The 15693-nt window shown below is 44.6% G+C and overlaps 1 protein-coding gene across 1 annotated transcript; it reads right to left on the bottom strand.

Annotated features, from left to right (window-relative positions):
* Positions 1-5505: 5505 nt before the first annotated feature.
* On the bottom strand, positions 5506-6244 carry CCR75_003397 (uncharacterized protein; the record flags this gene model as incomplete). The annotated part of the gene is given in 2 exon segments (XM_067961492.1): positions 5506-5526; positions 5546-6244. 2 exon segments carry the CDS (start codon positions 6242-6244, stop codon positions 5506-5508), a joined length of 720 nt encoding a protein of 239 aa, XP_067821688.1.
* Positions 6245-15693: the final 9449 nt, after the last annotated feature.

Below are 15693 nucleotides of genomic sequence, written 5' to 3'. Positions count from 1 at the left end.
GAACACCACATAGACCATTTGCAAGCAGGGCTCGAGTGTACGCGTTCAAATAAATCGTATGCCACTGCATCTAAATGCATTTTTGGCCCAGAAGAAATCCACCTTTTAGGGTAAACGAGGCCACAGAGCGAATCCCGCCAAGGTAAAAGCTATAGTTGCTTGGCCGGTTCCTAACAACACAGAAGGATTTACGTAAGAGGTAGGGCCTCGCCAACTACTTGCACAAAAACGAAAATTACGCTGAAATATTTAGGCTATTATTCAATCTTCGTAGAAGGACACGATTTGGTGCTTAACTAGCACAGATAATGATAGTTTTAAAGCAGTTATAATAGTCTTATCTATGCCCCGATTCTGGCTCTGCCAAATCTAAATTGGCTTTTTAGCGTCGTCTGTGACGCATCGGATTTTGCTATCGCCAGTGCTCTATTACAGATAGTGATCGACGAGAACGTGTAATTGCGTTCAAGTCTAGACAGCTTAAAGCTGCGTAAAAGAACTACCCAGTTCATGACAAAGAGTTACTTTTAATGAAGTATGCTTTTGTGAAATTCAGAGTTCATATTTAGGCTCTAAGCCGTTTGTAATACATACAGATCACGCGTCTTTACTCACTGCGATTGAGTCGCCCCATCTCTCTCAGAGAATAGCTCGATAGCTTTCAGTTTTTGCCGAATAGAATTTCGAAATGAAATATAAGCTTGACAAGAAGAATGCTTTGGCTGATGCGTTATAACGCAAGCCGGATTATAACCTCTCTCATTGAACGACTACAACACCTATTACTGGATTGATCCGTTCGGCTTACGTCAAGTGTGACCAGTATGTAGCTCTACTACGAGCACTTTATAGCACTGAGTCTGACATTAAATTGTCGGCACGTTTGCATGCGAGCTTACATCATTTTCTATCGACAACAGCTTGTTGCTTTATTGCACGGATCCTGCGGATACTCCGCGCATCGTTTATTTCATGCTGATGATTTAAAGTCTTAAAATCCTCATCAGAAAATAAATGATGCGCGATCATGTGCCTCATAGAGGCACATGATACTGTTCTTTGTGGTCATCTCGGTGAAGAAAGGACCTACGGCTTCGTAAGCCAGATTTATTGGTGGCCCAAGCTTCACAAATGGGTAAGCACAAACGTTCGCACATGCGAAACTGCCAAAAGGTTGAACCCTCGGCTCATGCTGCTGCGCCACGAGCCAGTCTGCCCGTACCCACAGGGTGTTGGGAGTCCATTAGTATGGATCTTGTTTTCACCCTTCCGAAAAATTCGGCCGGTAACACCGGCAGCGTGGACTTTGTTGACCAGTTGAGCAAAATTATAAATTTAGCAGCTGTGCTGGATACAATCTAGGGTGAAGGCACAGCAACGCTATTTATTGATCGCGTGTTTCGACAACACGGTTTGTTTGTGGCAATTGTCTAAGGTCGAGACCCCGTCTCACGACTAAATTCTGGAAATCGATTTTTCGAGTGCTTGGCACCAGATTGGACATGTCCACAGCGGACCATTCGCAGACAGATAGTCAGACCGAACGAGTCAATCGCGTCATTAAAGACGTTCTGCTTAGTTTGTGTGCTTAGACACCAAAGCGCAGGAGCACACACACATACATTGCTCCCGGTAGTGGAGTTTGCGTTAAGCCTCTACCGACTATACTCCAGCTACGTAAACACCCACGCCTTCCGTTAACGATACTACTACGTGGTTCAGGGCTTGGTGCGGGGGGGGGGGACAGCCGATAGATTTGCTGATATCAGTCCTGTTATCGTTCAAAAACAAGTAAGCGAATTTCTTGCAACGCGACTGAGTGTCTTAAGCCAAGACCAACAAAAATAATAAGTGGATGCCAAAGGCAGAAGTTATATTCTTATGCGATTGGAGACCGAGTTTTTTTTGCTAAACTTTAAAGCTACCTACAAACTTGGTTTCTGCGTCTTTAAGACCGAAATGCGCCCGCGGTTTCTTAACCATTTACGGTCGTGGCCAAGAAGGGCCTAGCTTTACACACTAAATCCCTCGCAAGCTGTGTGTACACTCAGTGTTTCTACGTGGGCTTGCTTAAGCTATATCGGGACCCTTTCCACGTGAACTTAAAGCCGCTTGAACCGGAACAGACGGCCATGCCGCAGATTGCTGCATCCGCAACAGGATGTCCATCTGTCCCTCTAAACGGGTTTGTTGACGTTTAAACGTTGAAAAACGGTTTTGGACCGCGCCAAAAGACCCCTCCGAGCGAAGCCCTGGCGAAGAAGTTGCACCTCGTGCTCTGAAGCATTAAATGCCTCACCGAAAAATTGGCCCCCTCCAGCATTGCTCGATGAGCAAGGGAACTTTCAGATTCACGTGGAGAAGCTCCTAAAGCGATGTCATCGCAATGGCCAATAATACCAGTATCTGGTGAAGTGGCTTGGGTACCCCTCTTCTGAAAACTCTTGGGAGTTTGAGGTATCTCTTCGGCCAGATTTCCCGTACGCCGTTGACGTTTTTGAACGCCAAGCTCAGGGTCAACTTTAGTCAAACGACGCTTTCCACCAATAGAATTGGGAACAGATGGATTATCAGCCTCAGTGCGACATCGATTTATGGTTGCGCGGGCAACTAAAGCAGGACTATTCTCGTTTTGAGGCAGATACGCCGGACTAAACTGGCCTTTGGCCTTAAGCTTGGCGTATTCGAAGCGAAGATCCGTTCCAAACGAACATCAGCCACATCCGAAGGCTCTCTTCTAGACCAGATGTTGTGGAGGCGGCGCTCTCACTTTTTAATTCGTTAGGAACAGGACGATCGATATTTCTCTCATTAAGATCGCTAAAGCCCCACGGACCTGATCACACAAACGCGTCAAATACTGACGTCGCGCTATTACGTTGGGCGTAAGTATCGCTCATGAAGAGCGTCGTGAGCAACGAACCCCTCTATTGTCCTCGCCTTGGGTCCGGAGGTCCAGATGGTCAAGCTGCGACCCGTAATATCCTGGAGGCGCTCGTCCACACTAGGTGGAAGGAACTGAGCTTTTGCTTTCGCAAGGTCTGCAGCTTGACGACGAGCTTGTCCCTCTCTGAGAATTGCTTGCTCCAGCTCTGCATCGAGCGGGTTCGTAGTTATGTTGGACTCAGGGTTCGGTGTCCTGCGCAATGCAGCTAAAATATCCGCGGAACCACGTTCTGGTAACGGATTTGGGGCCCGACGAGATTCATCCACATGACAAGGCGTGTAGGAGCCGCGCTCCTTTCTCTAATCTTCTGAAGAAGCGTGACTCACATAGGCTACCATCATTAAGAAAGGAGCTAAGAGTTTAAGACTCACTCTTAGTTGTCATCAGACAAAAGAATGCAGAACACAACCGAACGGTTAGCTGATCAATTCCAAACTCAAAGAGGATATGAAGCGAATGTTATCACTCGGTGTCAATAGTCTGATGCGGGAGGGTACACTTCGGTTGGAGAACCGTTGTTGTGGTACAATACCTTTATGGATAAGATACCCTTTTGTTCTATTTAAAATAGCTATCCATAATATCCCATTATTCTGGGGTATCAAATGTGGTAGCTGCCAGATATAAATCTGGCGGCCGAGATCTATTTTAATTCAGCTAGGAGAAGGTTTATGATTTAAATAACTTTATTAAGTTCAATTCTTCTTTTGATCTTACAGCGTCTCGTAACTTCCTGGGTATTTACTAGTTCCAGCCGACCCCGGGGGGGGTGGTTGTGCCCACAGTAACTTTGAGACTTTTCGGGTCCGGGTCCGAGACAAGGCAGTTTACTTATCGTGTCACGCTATGCGACACGACTTAGCAGCTCCCTATCCAGCTCCCAGGTCGTCCATTACACCTCCCGGCGCCGGACCCAGGAGTGGTACTAGCCGGGGTTTCCGTTCATGTTAGACCCGTCACCCACCCAGGCACTACCCAGATAGGAGGCTGCTTAACAATCACAGTCGCCCCGACCCCGTAACCCCTAAGCTACCAACGTCGATCTCGTACCTTCCTAGGGCTTGCGCGTTCATCTACGAGAGAAAGAAATCTTTGTAAGGTTTTACTCTCGAGCACTAGCTGCCACTTGGCCCTACGAACCCCTGTGTCCCTTGAACAAGGACTCGTTAAGCTCTACGAGCTTGCGCAACTCACTGAGCTGTTAAACCTGTTAGTACTATAGAACTAAGTGACTCTCTGAGTCTATAAGTCTTCCTCTGACTCAGGGGACAAGGTAGCTCCGCTACAACTGTGTATCAATACTAAGTACTGCTAAGCATAGGGAAAAAATAAAACGAATTTAATAATTAAGATCTTAGATATTTATATCCTGACTTATTCAATAATATGAAGCGACTCATTGCTCACGCCCATTCGCGCGTTCAGCAACGATTTGCGGGGTTAATTCTAAGCCTTAAATCAACTAATGAACAGAACGGTCACATAACTGCCACAATTTTACCACGTATGGTAATATTGAGAACTATCTATAAAGATACAAAACCGGTACAGCCACACGCCCCTTTTTGGTATTTCCACACACCATAACACGCTTTCATCAATGCATTGGTAGATAATAGGGCTTTTACCGGTTTCCTAATTTAATTAAGGGTGTGTGGCTACGTATAGTTATGTAACCTTCAAAACAGCTATGCGATTGTCTTTATGCGATGGCTAGACAATCCAAATAAGCGCGACATAAGGAAGTGACTTAATAATAACTCGGCGATTCAGAAAAAAAATCAGCGAATATTTTCTCTTTCGAGTTAAAAAGCTATTGCTACAAATTTACAAAAGATTTTGCATCCGTTGTATGATTCGCAGCAGCTCCAAAGCACTGGGTCGTACATCCGGGTCCGAGTCCAAACAGCGATCTGCCAGCTCTTTCACGAGGGAAGGGCATTCGGGCGAGAACGTTGGTCGCAAATTGCGTCGGATCACCATTTGCACAATCTTCATACCTTGCAACTTCTTGCCAGCGTTGTCACGCTTGTCCGAATACGGCACCGCGTGCGACTCGAGCTCGGACATGACAATACCAAACGAATAAATATCGGCTTTTTCCGTGTACTTTTTGCCCATTAGAACTTCCGGAGCTGTCCAGTATATTGTGCCAACACCTGCTGTCATTGTATCTTCAACCGATCGTTCTCGACTAATGCCAAAGTCACTCAGCTTGGCGCGAAATGAGTCATCCAATAAAATATTTTTGGATTTCAAGTCACGATGAATGACTTTGGGAGATAGACCGTGTAAATATCCAAGGGCATCGGCTACATCTTCTGCAAGAAAAATTTTATGGTCTCGCCAATTAAGCTGTCCCTGTCGACGCTTGAGAAACCCGTAGAGATCTCCTTTCCCCATATATTCGGTCACAGCACAAACATCCTGCATCGAGCTCCAGGATACGCCCAGGAACTCGACAATCTTGGGGTGTGAAAACGACGCCATGAGTTTAATTTCAGCGCCAAAGCACTCAATCTCCTTTTCATCGTTCTTCTTTTCGTTTAAAATCCGCTTCACTGCCACTTGTCGATTCTCTAATTGGGCAAGCCATACTTCTCCAAATGCTCCTTTACTTAACACGCGAGTGAAATACAGAGACGAATAAGCAATTCGCATTTGGCCAAGCGTCGGGTCCGTCTGAAATTGCTCCAGGACTTTACTTGCGACTTCCTTGGATCTGTCGGAGATATCCAAGTCGCGGTTATTACCCGAAGTACCGGAATTACTCGAGCCCGTACCGAGTCGGACCTTGTCCGGAATGACGGGCTCAATGCTGCGCACGGCTGGGCGCCCGTTCCGTTCGTGCTGCTGTGGATGCGACCTCGGATCCGAGTGCTGCGGCTGCGACCGCGAGCCAGAATGGGCTCGTTGCTGGGCACTGGATGTTCGACTGCGACCAGTGGATGGTCTGTTTGGGCCGCTGGATATTCTGTTTGGGCCACTCGACCCTCGATTCTGGCCGCTAGACACTCTATTCTGGCTAAACGAAATGGATTGCTGTGGATTCGACGATCGCCGGTCACGTCGCGGCTCGTTTTTTGAGCCGTTGTGGCCATCTCCGACAATATTAATGTGTCCATGGGCAGCAGGCGCCGGTGAGCCATCAACGTCATAGGCATGGTGGTGAGCTAGCGCAGCATTGTGCGGCTGTACGGCCGGCGTTGGAATCGTGATGGTTTCCGTGAAATTGCCATTGCCACTTTTACGACGGCTAGCGCACACGCCACACGTTAAAAAGGCCACCAAGCCCATGTCCAGTGTCTTCTACCCCGAACGCAAAATGACTGTGGCGTGTAATTCGACTAATACTTGCGGACCTATACGAACTGACTAGTTTCAAACGCAAAACCTGATATTCTCAGAATGGTGGCTGAAACTTGAAATAAACAGGGGAATATTTTTTTGTGTAATACTAACCCATGACGCGGTCATCACAGGAGGAAGTGACGTAATAGCATGGAGAGACCCTGGCGACGTCGAAAGTCAAGTGTTGCGCGTGTAGTACGCATCAGGTATGTGACTGCGCACCACTACCTTTATAAAGACTAGCTACAAGACTTTCGAGACATTGCCGCCGTCACCATTGGTCAGAGCATTAGCTTGAGTCCGAATTAATTTATTTTTCACTATCCTTATTGTAATTTGATGGTTGTGGCTGCACCATTACATGCAGCACCTTGAATGCATATTGTTGCATTTACCCAGACGCTGTAATACCCGTGTCGAGATCAGTATTGTGTATAATGATCAGAGAGCTTCCACCTAAACCTACTACATCACATGATCGAAACAGGAACGGCGTGTACAATACGCGCTCTTCTTCGTGATGGTGGTTTCGTTTCTCGCTTTCACTTTTTTATTTTGCTGCGACAGGGTGACGTGAGTACACTCCGCTGCCTCGGTCGCCACATACGGAATCGTTTTTACGGAGTGCGTGCTTGTGCAATTCATCGACCCTGTCAACAACTGCCCTTCTGGACGGGTTGCTGAAGATTTGAATGGGACATGCCATCTGGTAGGACTCTGCAAACAGCGCGTGATTGTCTAACTCGCTGTGATTACACATTGCGTGGTCCACATAACTATGTGGATTTGCGCAAGTTTACTTGTATTATTAGGCGTTCAATTAAAGTAACCGTTTCCGGTCACAATGTCTATTTTGATGAACCAAGAGAGTAGGCGTTATTGTCCTTTTAGTAACCGCCGAGAGGCCGCACACATCTCGTGGGACTATAGAATGCTTCATCAGAAAGGAAAGACAAAGCCTTAAAATTGCTAGATTGCAACGCCAGCGCTTTAACAAGAGTATTTTAAACCGAACGCAAGCAAACGCTGGGGTGTACGTTTACAAATTTACTGACTCAATTTACGTCATGATACTTACATGAAGTAATCAAAAATGTCTACCGAAGAAGCACGTTATCTAAAAAATGTAAGACTATAACTGTGAAGAAAGGGTGTAACTCAAGCTTATCGCTTTACAATCTAAATAAAAAATAAAAGCTAATACGGTAACTTTGAGTGTACCGGCTAAATACGCAGAGAATGCACCGTTCAAGGCAACTCATTTTTCAAAATCGTACCTGTACCCATCAGCGATCCACGTTGAATACGAAAACATGAAGCAAATCACAGAAAGGAATAAAAGAAAGACTTTGCGTTGCGTGCCAAGCTCTAAGCCAAATATGAAAAGATCCTTCCTGTTAATAAGGTGGTCCAGACAATCAACTTGTCAAATCAAATAACCAAAAAATTAATAAAAACAATCAAAAACCTTTATCACGATTTTAAAACGGTATATTTAAAAGGAATCATGATTTTTTTTTTTCAAGCAGACACTTGCAATACTCTTGTGAATAAAATTGCAAAAGAAATGGCAAGGATTGTAATGTTTTTAGCATCAAATTGAATACTGAAAAATATACAAAATAGAAAAAGTTGAAAAGCCGACAGAGTGAAAACAAGATTGTGACGGGTGTCCCGTTACGTGGGTATTATTACCTATAAAAGGAAGAATAAATACTACATTCGATGAGAGGGATTAAATAAAGGAGTGTAAAATTATTATCTTTATTAATTTGACTTTAATAACTCCAATATTACATAAATTTGGTAATATTGATGCAATAAGGCATTACCTGTATTGATTGGTTGATTTAAGTCTAAATCGACCCCGCGAATCGTTATAAGACACGATTGTGCGGTGCGCAAGGAGGCGCCATACTTTATTAGTTATTAATATAATAAGCACAGTAGTAGATAGAAGATCGGTTACGTAGGAAACTAAATATATTAATAATTTTTACTTTTCTCTATTCTAAAGCCTTAGTCTAGAGGCTAAAGACCATTAGCTTCATATCCATAAGGCGCATTCAAAATCGAAGAATATCATTCCTCTGTACCTTTGTCTAAGTAAAGATTGGAGGCACCTCACCTTCACCGTAAACAGTCTAGGTTGACTAGCACTGATCAGTACTTGGTAGCACTTTGCAGTCTGTTCGACGACCTACGCACGTTCCATCCAACATGGTCATGTTAGATGAAGAAGGAGGGAGCTTTCCAGCCCCTCAAGAAGGCCTTCACGCAACGCATAAAAGGTTTACTCATTTGAGTGACATTGAATGGAGAGCGATCGAACGAACCAATTCGGTCGTAGGCGGGCCAGCCGTTGGCGCCATGCTGCTCACTCCGGACACAGATGAACAACATGCGGTCATAATTGAGTTCATACAACATAAAACTCGACGTGGCCAGGAAAAAGTAGCCTTGCTTCACCAGCAAGGCTTTCAACACGCGAAGGTGTTGAGAAAACAGGGTGCTCAACAATTTGAACTTTTTAGACAGCAGCATGTAAATGCTGCTAATTAACCGACGCATTCACGTCGACCCGAAAGCTTAAAGAGCAAAATATCTAAGTTTTTAGGCAGTCGAAGGCGATTCCTTTTGAGATGGCTTGTCGAATTAGACTACGCCATCAAAGCTCGACGTATCAGTGATGATACGACGAAAGTGAAATTTGGCATGTCCAACTTAGCCGGACGTGCCTATTCTTGGACCTTGGGGCTCAAGCTTCTCAATTTATAAGTTTTTGGGTCGCATTGAGGTCTAAGACCCCGGCTTCGACAGACATTTGAGCCACCACGTGCCAAATTTAGGGCTCGGGCTGAGCTCATGGGTTTGAAGCAGGGCAAGCGTGACATTCACGCTTATGCCCAACATACACGATTCCTGGTCCGTTGTATCGTTAGTCTTCCAATTGATGAACAAACACAGGTGACTGTTTATCAAAGGTCTCGCAGACGGGACCTGTCAGACCCACCTATTCCGGCTAGAATAAGAGTCGCTCGACCAAGCGCTCACTGTAGCGGAACAGGAGGACTTCAGCCCTAAACAGGCTTTGTCCACTCTGGTGAATACTGTCCAGCGAGACGACAAGAAAACGGAGGTCTAGAATCCTTGAATCTTTCTTATGTAGAAAGCGAGAAACCTCGCTTTTCAAGTCACGAACGATTCCAAAAGTGTAAGCGTTGTAAAAAGACGGGTCATTACGCCCATGAGTGTAGTGCCCCGCGGCCAGTGCCTAAATGCACTGAACGAAAATATCGACCTCTCGCTTGAAACAGCGGAGGACTCTAATCCGACGCTGTTGCGAAATCGCAAAGGCGAGGCGGATCGTCAAAAAAAACGATCGGGGTCAGTTGGTGCGTAGCGCCCTACTGATCCAGCAACGTCAAAAGAATTTTGATGCCTTTTCACAATAGTGTCACTCACCCACGAACGCTGTGTTTACGCCCCCAGGTGATGAGGCCAACCTCATCACCTGGGGCAGTTATATACGGCAATTATATTGCCACTAAAGTCTCTAGTCGACTCTGGGGCGTCGAACAATTTTATTAGATGCCAATCGATAGAAGAACGCAGACTCGATATTTTTGAGCGCGATATTCCTCTAACGAAGATGACAGTGCGCCTAGAAACAGTCGCATCTCTAACATTAAAGAAACGTGTGGTTGGTATCCAATACACGTAGTACAATGATTGTTTCATCGTACCAGATTTGGATGACAAATTTGATGTCATTCTTGGATTACCATAACTCAGAAAGTAGGAGCCATGCATAAATTGGCAGCATTAAGCCGAGACGATGTCTGTCTCTTGTTCATCAGATGGCCAGCTGATGAGCGTCTTGGAGCGTCGACAAGGATGTGGATGTCCTACGAGTGAGTGCGATGGCTTCACTTCTATTCGGTTGTTTGCATAATTGCACAAGACCTCAGTGTGACACTGTGGAGTTAGATCCCGAAGGCTGTGCACAAGCACAGGCAGCGTCGAAGGTCCATCATTGTGACGTGGACATTGTCACCGACGGCTGTGCACAGGCATGGGCAGCGTCGAAGTTCGACTACTCGAATAAATTGAGTAGTCCAAAACAAGAATGCTTGCTTGAAAAACAACATACAAGAAAGTTTGAAACGCCTGTCTATAAAATTGTTCTAGATCGACTGGAGAGTCGATCGTAGATGAACTCGCTCTGGAAGCGCAACCACAGCTAGAGGCAGTTGAGGAGGATACTTCCCAAATAAAATTTGAAGGAATAAGCCCCGAAGAATCTATAAGAAAAGACCCCGAAAATTTGTGGTCAAGGTTCTTAGGCACCTTTGAAAATAGGTTTCAAAGAGGAAATTGAGATAATTAATGTCTTAGTCAACAATGGATCAAGTGTAGGCGCTTATGCACTTGATCTAGCGCCACCGAAGTTAATTTCGGAGATAATTCAATTGCCAACGCTTGGAACGAAACGGTTCTTGCGTGAACTACGTAGTGGTAAAGTCAAGCAGATCTGCGTATTTGTCACAGATGACAACTACGCTTCAAATCCCCGACGACAAACTTGTTTTTGTTGATCATCTTAGCAAAATGGTATATTTTGCTGCAGTACATGAGTCGACTTTAACCAAAGGCTGTGCTCGTGTCTTAGTTCACACGATCGAGACCCTAGATTCACGGCAGAATTTTGGCAAACTGTATTCAAATCACTTGGAACGCAGCTGAAAATGTCAACTTTTGATCATTTTGGAACATATGGTCAGACAAAGCGTATAATCGAAGAGATACTTCGCGGATACGTCCACTCATTTACGAATTGGAGCGAATTCTTGCCGATCGTAGAATTTACCATTAACAATTCTATGCGTGCATACACCGTTTTTCGTGAACGGCTAACACCATCCATGTAACCCACCTTGTTTGATAGTGACTCTTATTCAAGGGGGAGAGGGAATCGCTCGAACAAAGAGTTTTCTAGCTCTTGCTTATCACGCATTGGCCGTAAGGTCAATGCGAAGAATATAAATGTTGATTAAATCAACATTGAAGTGGACAAACTCAGTAAGGACGATACTGCCATTGCTGATTTTAATAACGATGCTGAAAAACTCAGCATCGAAAACTGTGATACTAGTGAGAACAATAATGCTGTAACTAGAAAGGAGATTGACATCTCCGCAGTTCAAATCGGTAGCACTGAAAACAAAAGTAAAAAGAATTACCGGGTGATTTCCTGCTGGCAAGAGAAGTCAGTGGTCCGTTTCGTACAATACTCCATCGCTGATGCGGTGGAACGACACAAACGAAACTCTGACAAAAATCTAAAGAGCAAACATTATATCATTAAATGCTAACGACCTATTCCTACTGTCTACGGTAAACCCACCAAAACGTGTAGTGACGCATGCAGGCAGTAATACATAACTGCCCAGGTATATTAACCCGTTTCGTGTACTACATCGCCAAGGCAATGCGTACAGGATAGAGCTGCCTCGTAGAATGCGTACGCATCCTACGTTTTATGTTGACATTTTCGCCCGTACCATCAGTGCGAGCCTTCTTCCGATTCCAGATTACACCGAAATGGTCTAGGCATCCGCTGATGCCTGATTGTCCCGAGCCAAAGCCTTATTGTCTCAGAATAGAGTCTGATTCTCATGAACCAGACGATCCACTTTTTCCTCCAAGGAAGAGATCTTCTGACGAGCTGTCACCAGCTCGTTTGAACACTGATGTGTCCTTTCGTTCGCCAGTTGATCAGCCGCAACCTGCGCACAATTTCTTAACTGGTCACGAGAAACACTATCGACACCGCTTACTTGCGGCGACGGGACCGCTCGTGATTTATGTCCTCCCTCAAATAGTAAAGAGTGTGATCTAAATCGCGATGTAAGTTCGGGTTCGTCAAACGAGGCGAACCCGATTTTTCCTCGCCCTCCACATCCATTGACGGATTCGAAGGGCGAGAAGCGTTTTCTTGTTGAAAATTTCCCGAACCACCGCAAGGTAAAGGGGGTCCGAACGATTTATCTCGTTTGTTGGCGAGAAAAATCACCCTCGCATGCTAGTTGGGAACCTTGCGTTCCCAACTGATGTTTAACGTTCCGGGTCTCGTCCTGCAATACGACGAGACCGATCCTCCTCGACAGAAAATCTATAGGTGAACGAGCGCTTCCCGCGCTCATAAAAGAATTGGAGGCTCTCAATCCCTTGACGCATCTTGTAAGAGATGAGCGTCCTACAATGAGGATCTTTAAGAAAATATGCTTCCTTAGGGGTATGACTTGCACCCTTAAATTAGCATGGGAATGAGCCCCCCACGAGAGGCAAGGTATGCATGCCTCTCTAGACATTCCGCGCAGCTTATAACGTGCACCGACTACGGTCCGTTTCTTGAACCGTTCACAAAGCATACAGCTTGTCAAGCAAGACTTCACGGCCTATGTTTTGTACATTCTGTATAAAGGCTGTCCAAGCTTGGAACAAAGGTGTTGCGTCCTTCGCCCGCTTTATAGAGTCCCACCGATGCCGGAAAAAGGCATCGATGAAGAATTCCGTTTTATCCTCACCAGGCTTGTAAGGCCTAGATGAGTCGAACAATGGAATATGATATCGATCGTTGGTCACACCATACCAACGATTAGAGTTATCCTTAAAGGGCAACCAAGGCCTCTTTTCAGGAGCAAACCGCAACATGTTGCAGTCCCTATCCTGTTGGCTCATGTTAACGTTAACGATACCTAGGCCCTTGGAGCGACCCTAAAATCACTCCTTTCCTGGTGGTGCAAACTAGCACCACCAGCAGCACTCTTCTCTTCGCGACCACTTAGTTCCTGTTGACGCATCCATACTAACATCACCAGAGTGGTCATCGCCCACGGAGTCATCTGATGATGACTCCACACCAAAGAAGTCCAACAAATCTTACGACGACGTCATGACTTCTCTGGTTGTCACGTTAGAGCCCAAAGGTTTAACGGACTCGGCCCCGGGTGATCCGGCAGCCTTTACAGTAGATACTGGTTCGGGCGATGCCGGTGACTTGGTCCAGTCACCTACAATTGGTGTAGCAGTTGACTTGTCACCGTCGCCTGCAATGTCATCAGCAGATGACATGTTCCAGTCACCTCCAATGGGAGTAGGAGGGGATGTATTCCCTACAGTAGACGCTAATGCGTCTACTGAAACATTTGCATCACCAACAGCTGCACTGATCCGTGTGCAGCTGCCATCTTTGCGGCCTCACGGGCCACGCGCACAGACTTATTTGGCGCCATGTAGATTTTGGTCAGAATCAATAATGCAAATAAAATCGGAATTTTAATTATAACCAATAGTGCCAACTTAGAGGGAATGATATTATAGTATTTCCTGTCACCCCGCATCAGTCATTATAGTGACGGTTGGTTAAGGGGAATTAATGTCACGGGGTGTCCTGTTACATAAGTATTATTCCTACGAGTGGAAAAATAAATACTTTTTTCTATGAGAGGAATAAATAAAGGATTACAAAATTATTATCTTAATCGATTTTTTGACTTAAATAATTCCAATATTACCAAATTTTGTAATATTGATGCAATGAGCCATTAGCTCTATCAATTGGTTGTTTTAAGTCAAAATCAACCCCGACAATATTTATAAGACACGATTGTGCGGTGCGCAAGGAGGCGCCATATTTACTTGATTATTAGTATAAAAAGTTCAGAAGTAGATAGAAGATCGTTACGTAGGAAACTAAATATACAATAGAGCTTACTTTTCTCTACTATAAAGCCTTAGTCTAGACCTTTAAGGCAAAGCCCTTAGCTTGAAAAGGTGCCCCAATACAAAGATCATGTGGCATTACGCCACAATTTACAAATATGGCTGCCCACGAATAATCATTGTATTCAAATAAGGGCATGATAATCTACCCCCCCCCAGTTTTGCTTATTTCACCATTTTTCTCTACATTATATACTAATTTTCAGAGAAATGGGTTGGGTGAACAAAATGTTAATGGTTAAAACAATTCAGCCAGCAAAGGTTTTTAAAGAGTGACAATATAGTTATGAATAAAAGTCGAGGTACAAATTTTATTTTAGATGGAATGGTAAAATGTACGAATCGTATAAACCAGAGGTGAAAGTGCATTGTGAATGAATATGACGGATGTGGGTAAAAGAATTGGAAGAATGGCTTTATAAATGGCATGTAGTAAACACTAATCAAATATTTTACTGGCTTTTTATTGAAGGAAAAGTATGCTCTTGGCTGGATTTTTGTGCGTTCTTTCGGTGTGTCTGATTCATCCATACCTGTGAGGTGTACCTCCTCAATCTTCCCCGGTAAAATGCAACGATCGGGGCGCAACTTGTTAGAGACATTGATTTTCATTTTAAAGAGCTGTAACCAGACCTTAGCTTGCGGTTTGTGGTGTTTCGTCCAGTACGCACTGACTCCCGGCACCGGTGCTCCAGGTTTCAACTTTGACGCAACGAAATGGTTTCCGTTCACATATCCGAGTACAATCCGTGAATTATTGTTTACTAAAACTGATCGGTAGATAGGTCGAACATCCGTCAGATTTGAAGAAGACATGTTGTGGCCGATTAAATGTATTGTGGATTAGTGACCGTGGTAAGATATCAACATCCAAAATCCCAAAGATGCCGCACCTATTCCATTCCATTCAATGTTGTCTGGAAAAATATTAGCCATTATATCGGCATGTTCCTCTCTCCACATTGCTTGGTAAACTTCCTTATTGCTTCCAGTCAATTCTTGGTAGATGAAACTGCGCATTTACATGTACGAATTCTGTGGATAGCCAAGGCTGGCAGCCAGCGCTCGATATCCACAACTTCCATTAGTGAACGCATCTGTCAAATCGGCCAAAAGTCTAAGAGAAGCTCATCAAACTGTCCCCAATTCGAAACGGGTTCACCTGTGTCATGGTCTCTTCAGCGTGCTCAAAGTGTTTGCCTTTGCCTTTCTTCTGATCAAATTCTTTCTCATTTGCTTTTGATTGCGATTTCATAGGATTTCCAACCAATAGGCACTTCTTTCTGTAGGCGGGCACGTCGTAATGCGGCCACGCTCTACTTAGCACACACTTACGTTGTGTGTTTTTGTTTTGACTTGTTTCTTTTGCATTTGTGCAGCAACTGAGTCTGGAAAAACCAGCACATTGATTCACTCTCAGCCATTTTTAGAGAGATTATTGGCAGATCCAGGTGTCTCTCCAAATATCAAATTCGCATAATGTCATGCTTGCGAGGCATTTTCATTGTAACTCGTGAACACCCAATGTAAATTTTCAAAATTTGTTGCTTGATGCATTGGCAAAGTTGATCGTCAATTGTTTTGCTTGAAGATATTCTTTAAAAACA

Source organism: Bremia lactucae, linkage group LG2, assembly GCF_004359215.1.
Source record: "Bremia lactucae strain SF5 linkage group LG2, whole genome shotgun sequence".
Lineage (NCBI taxonomy): Eukaryota > Oomycota > Peronosporomycetes > Peronosporales > Peronosporaceae > Bremia > Bremia lactucae.
The sequence above is the reverse complement of the archived record's forward strand: the minus strand, read 5'-3'. Positions and strand labels throughout refer to the sequence as shown.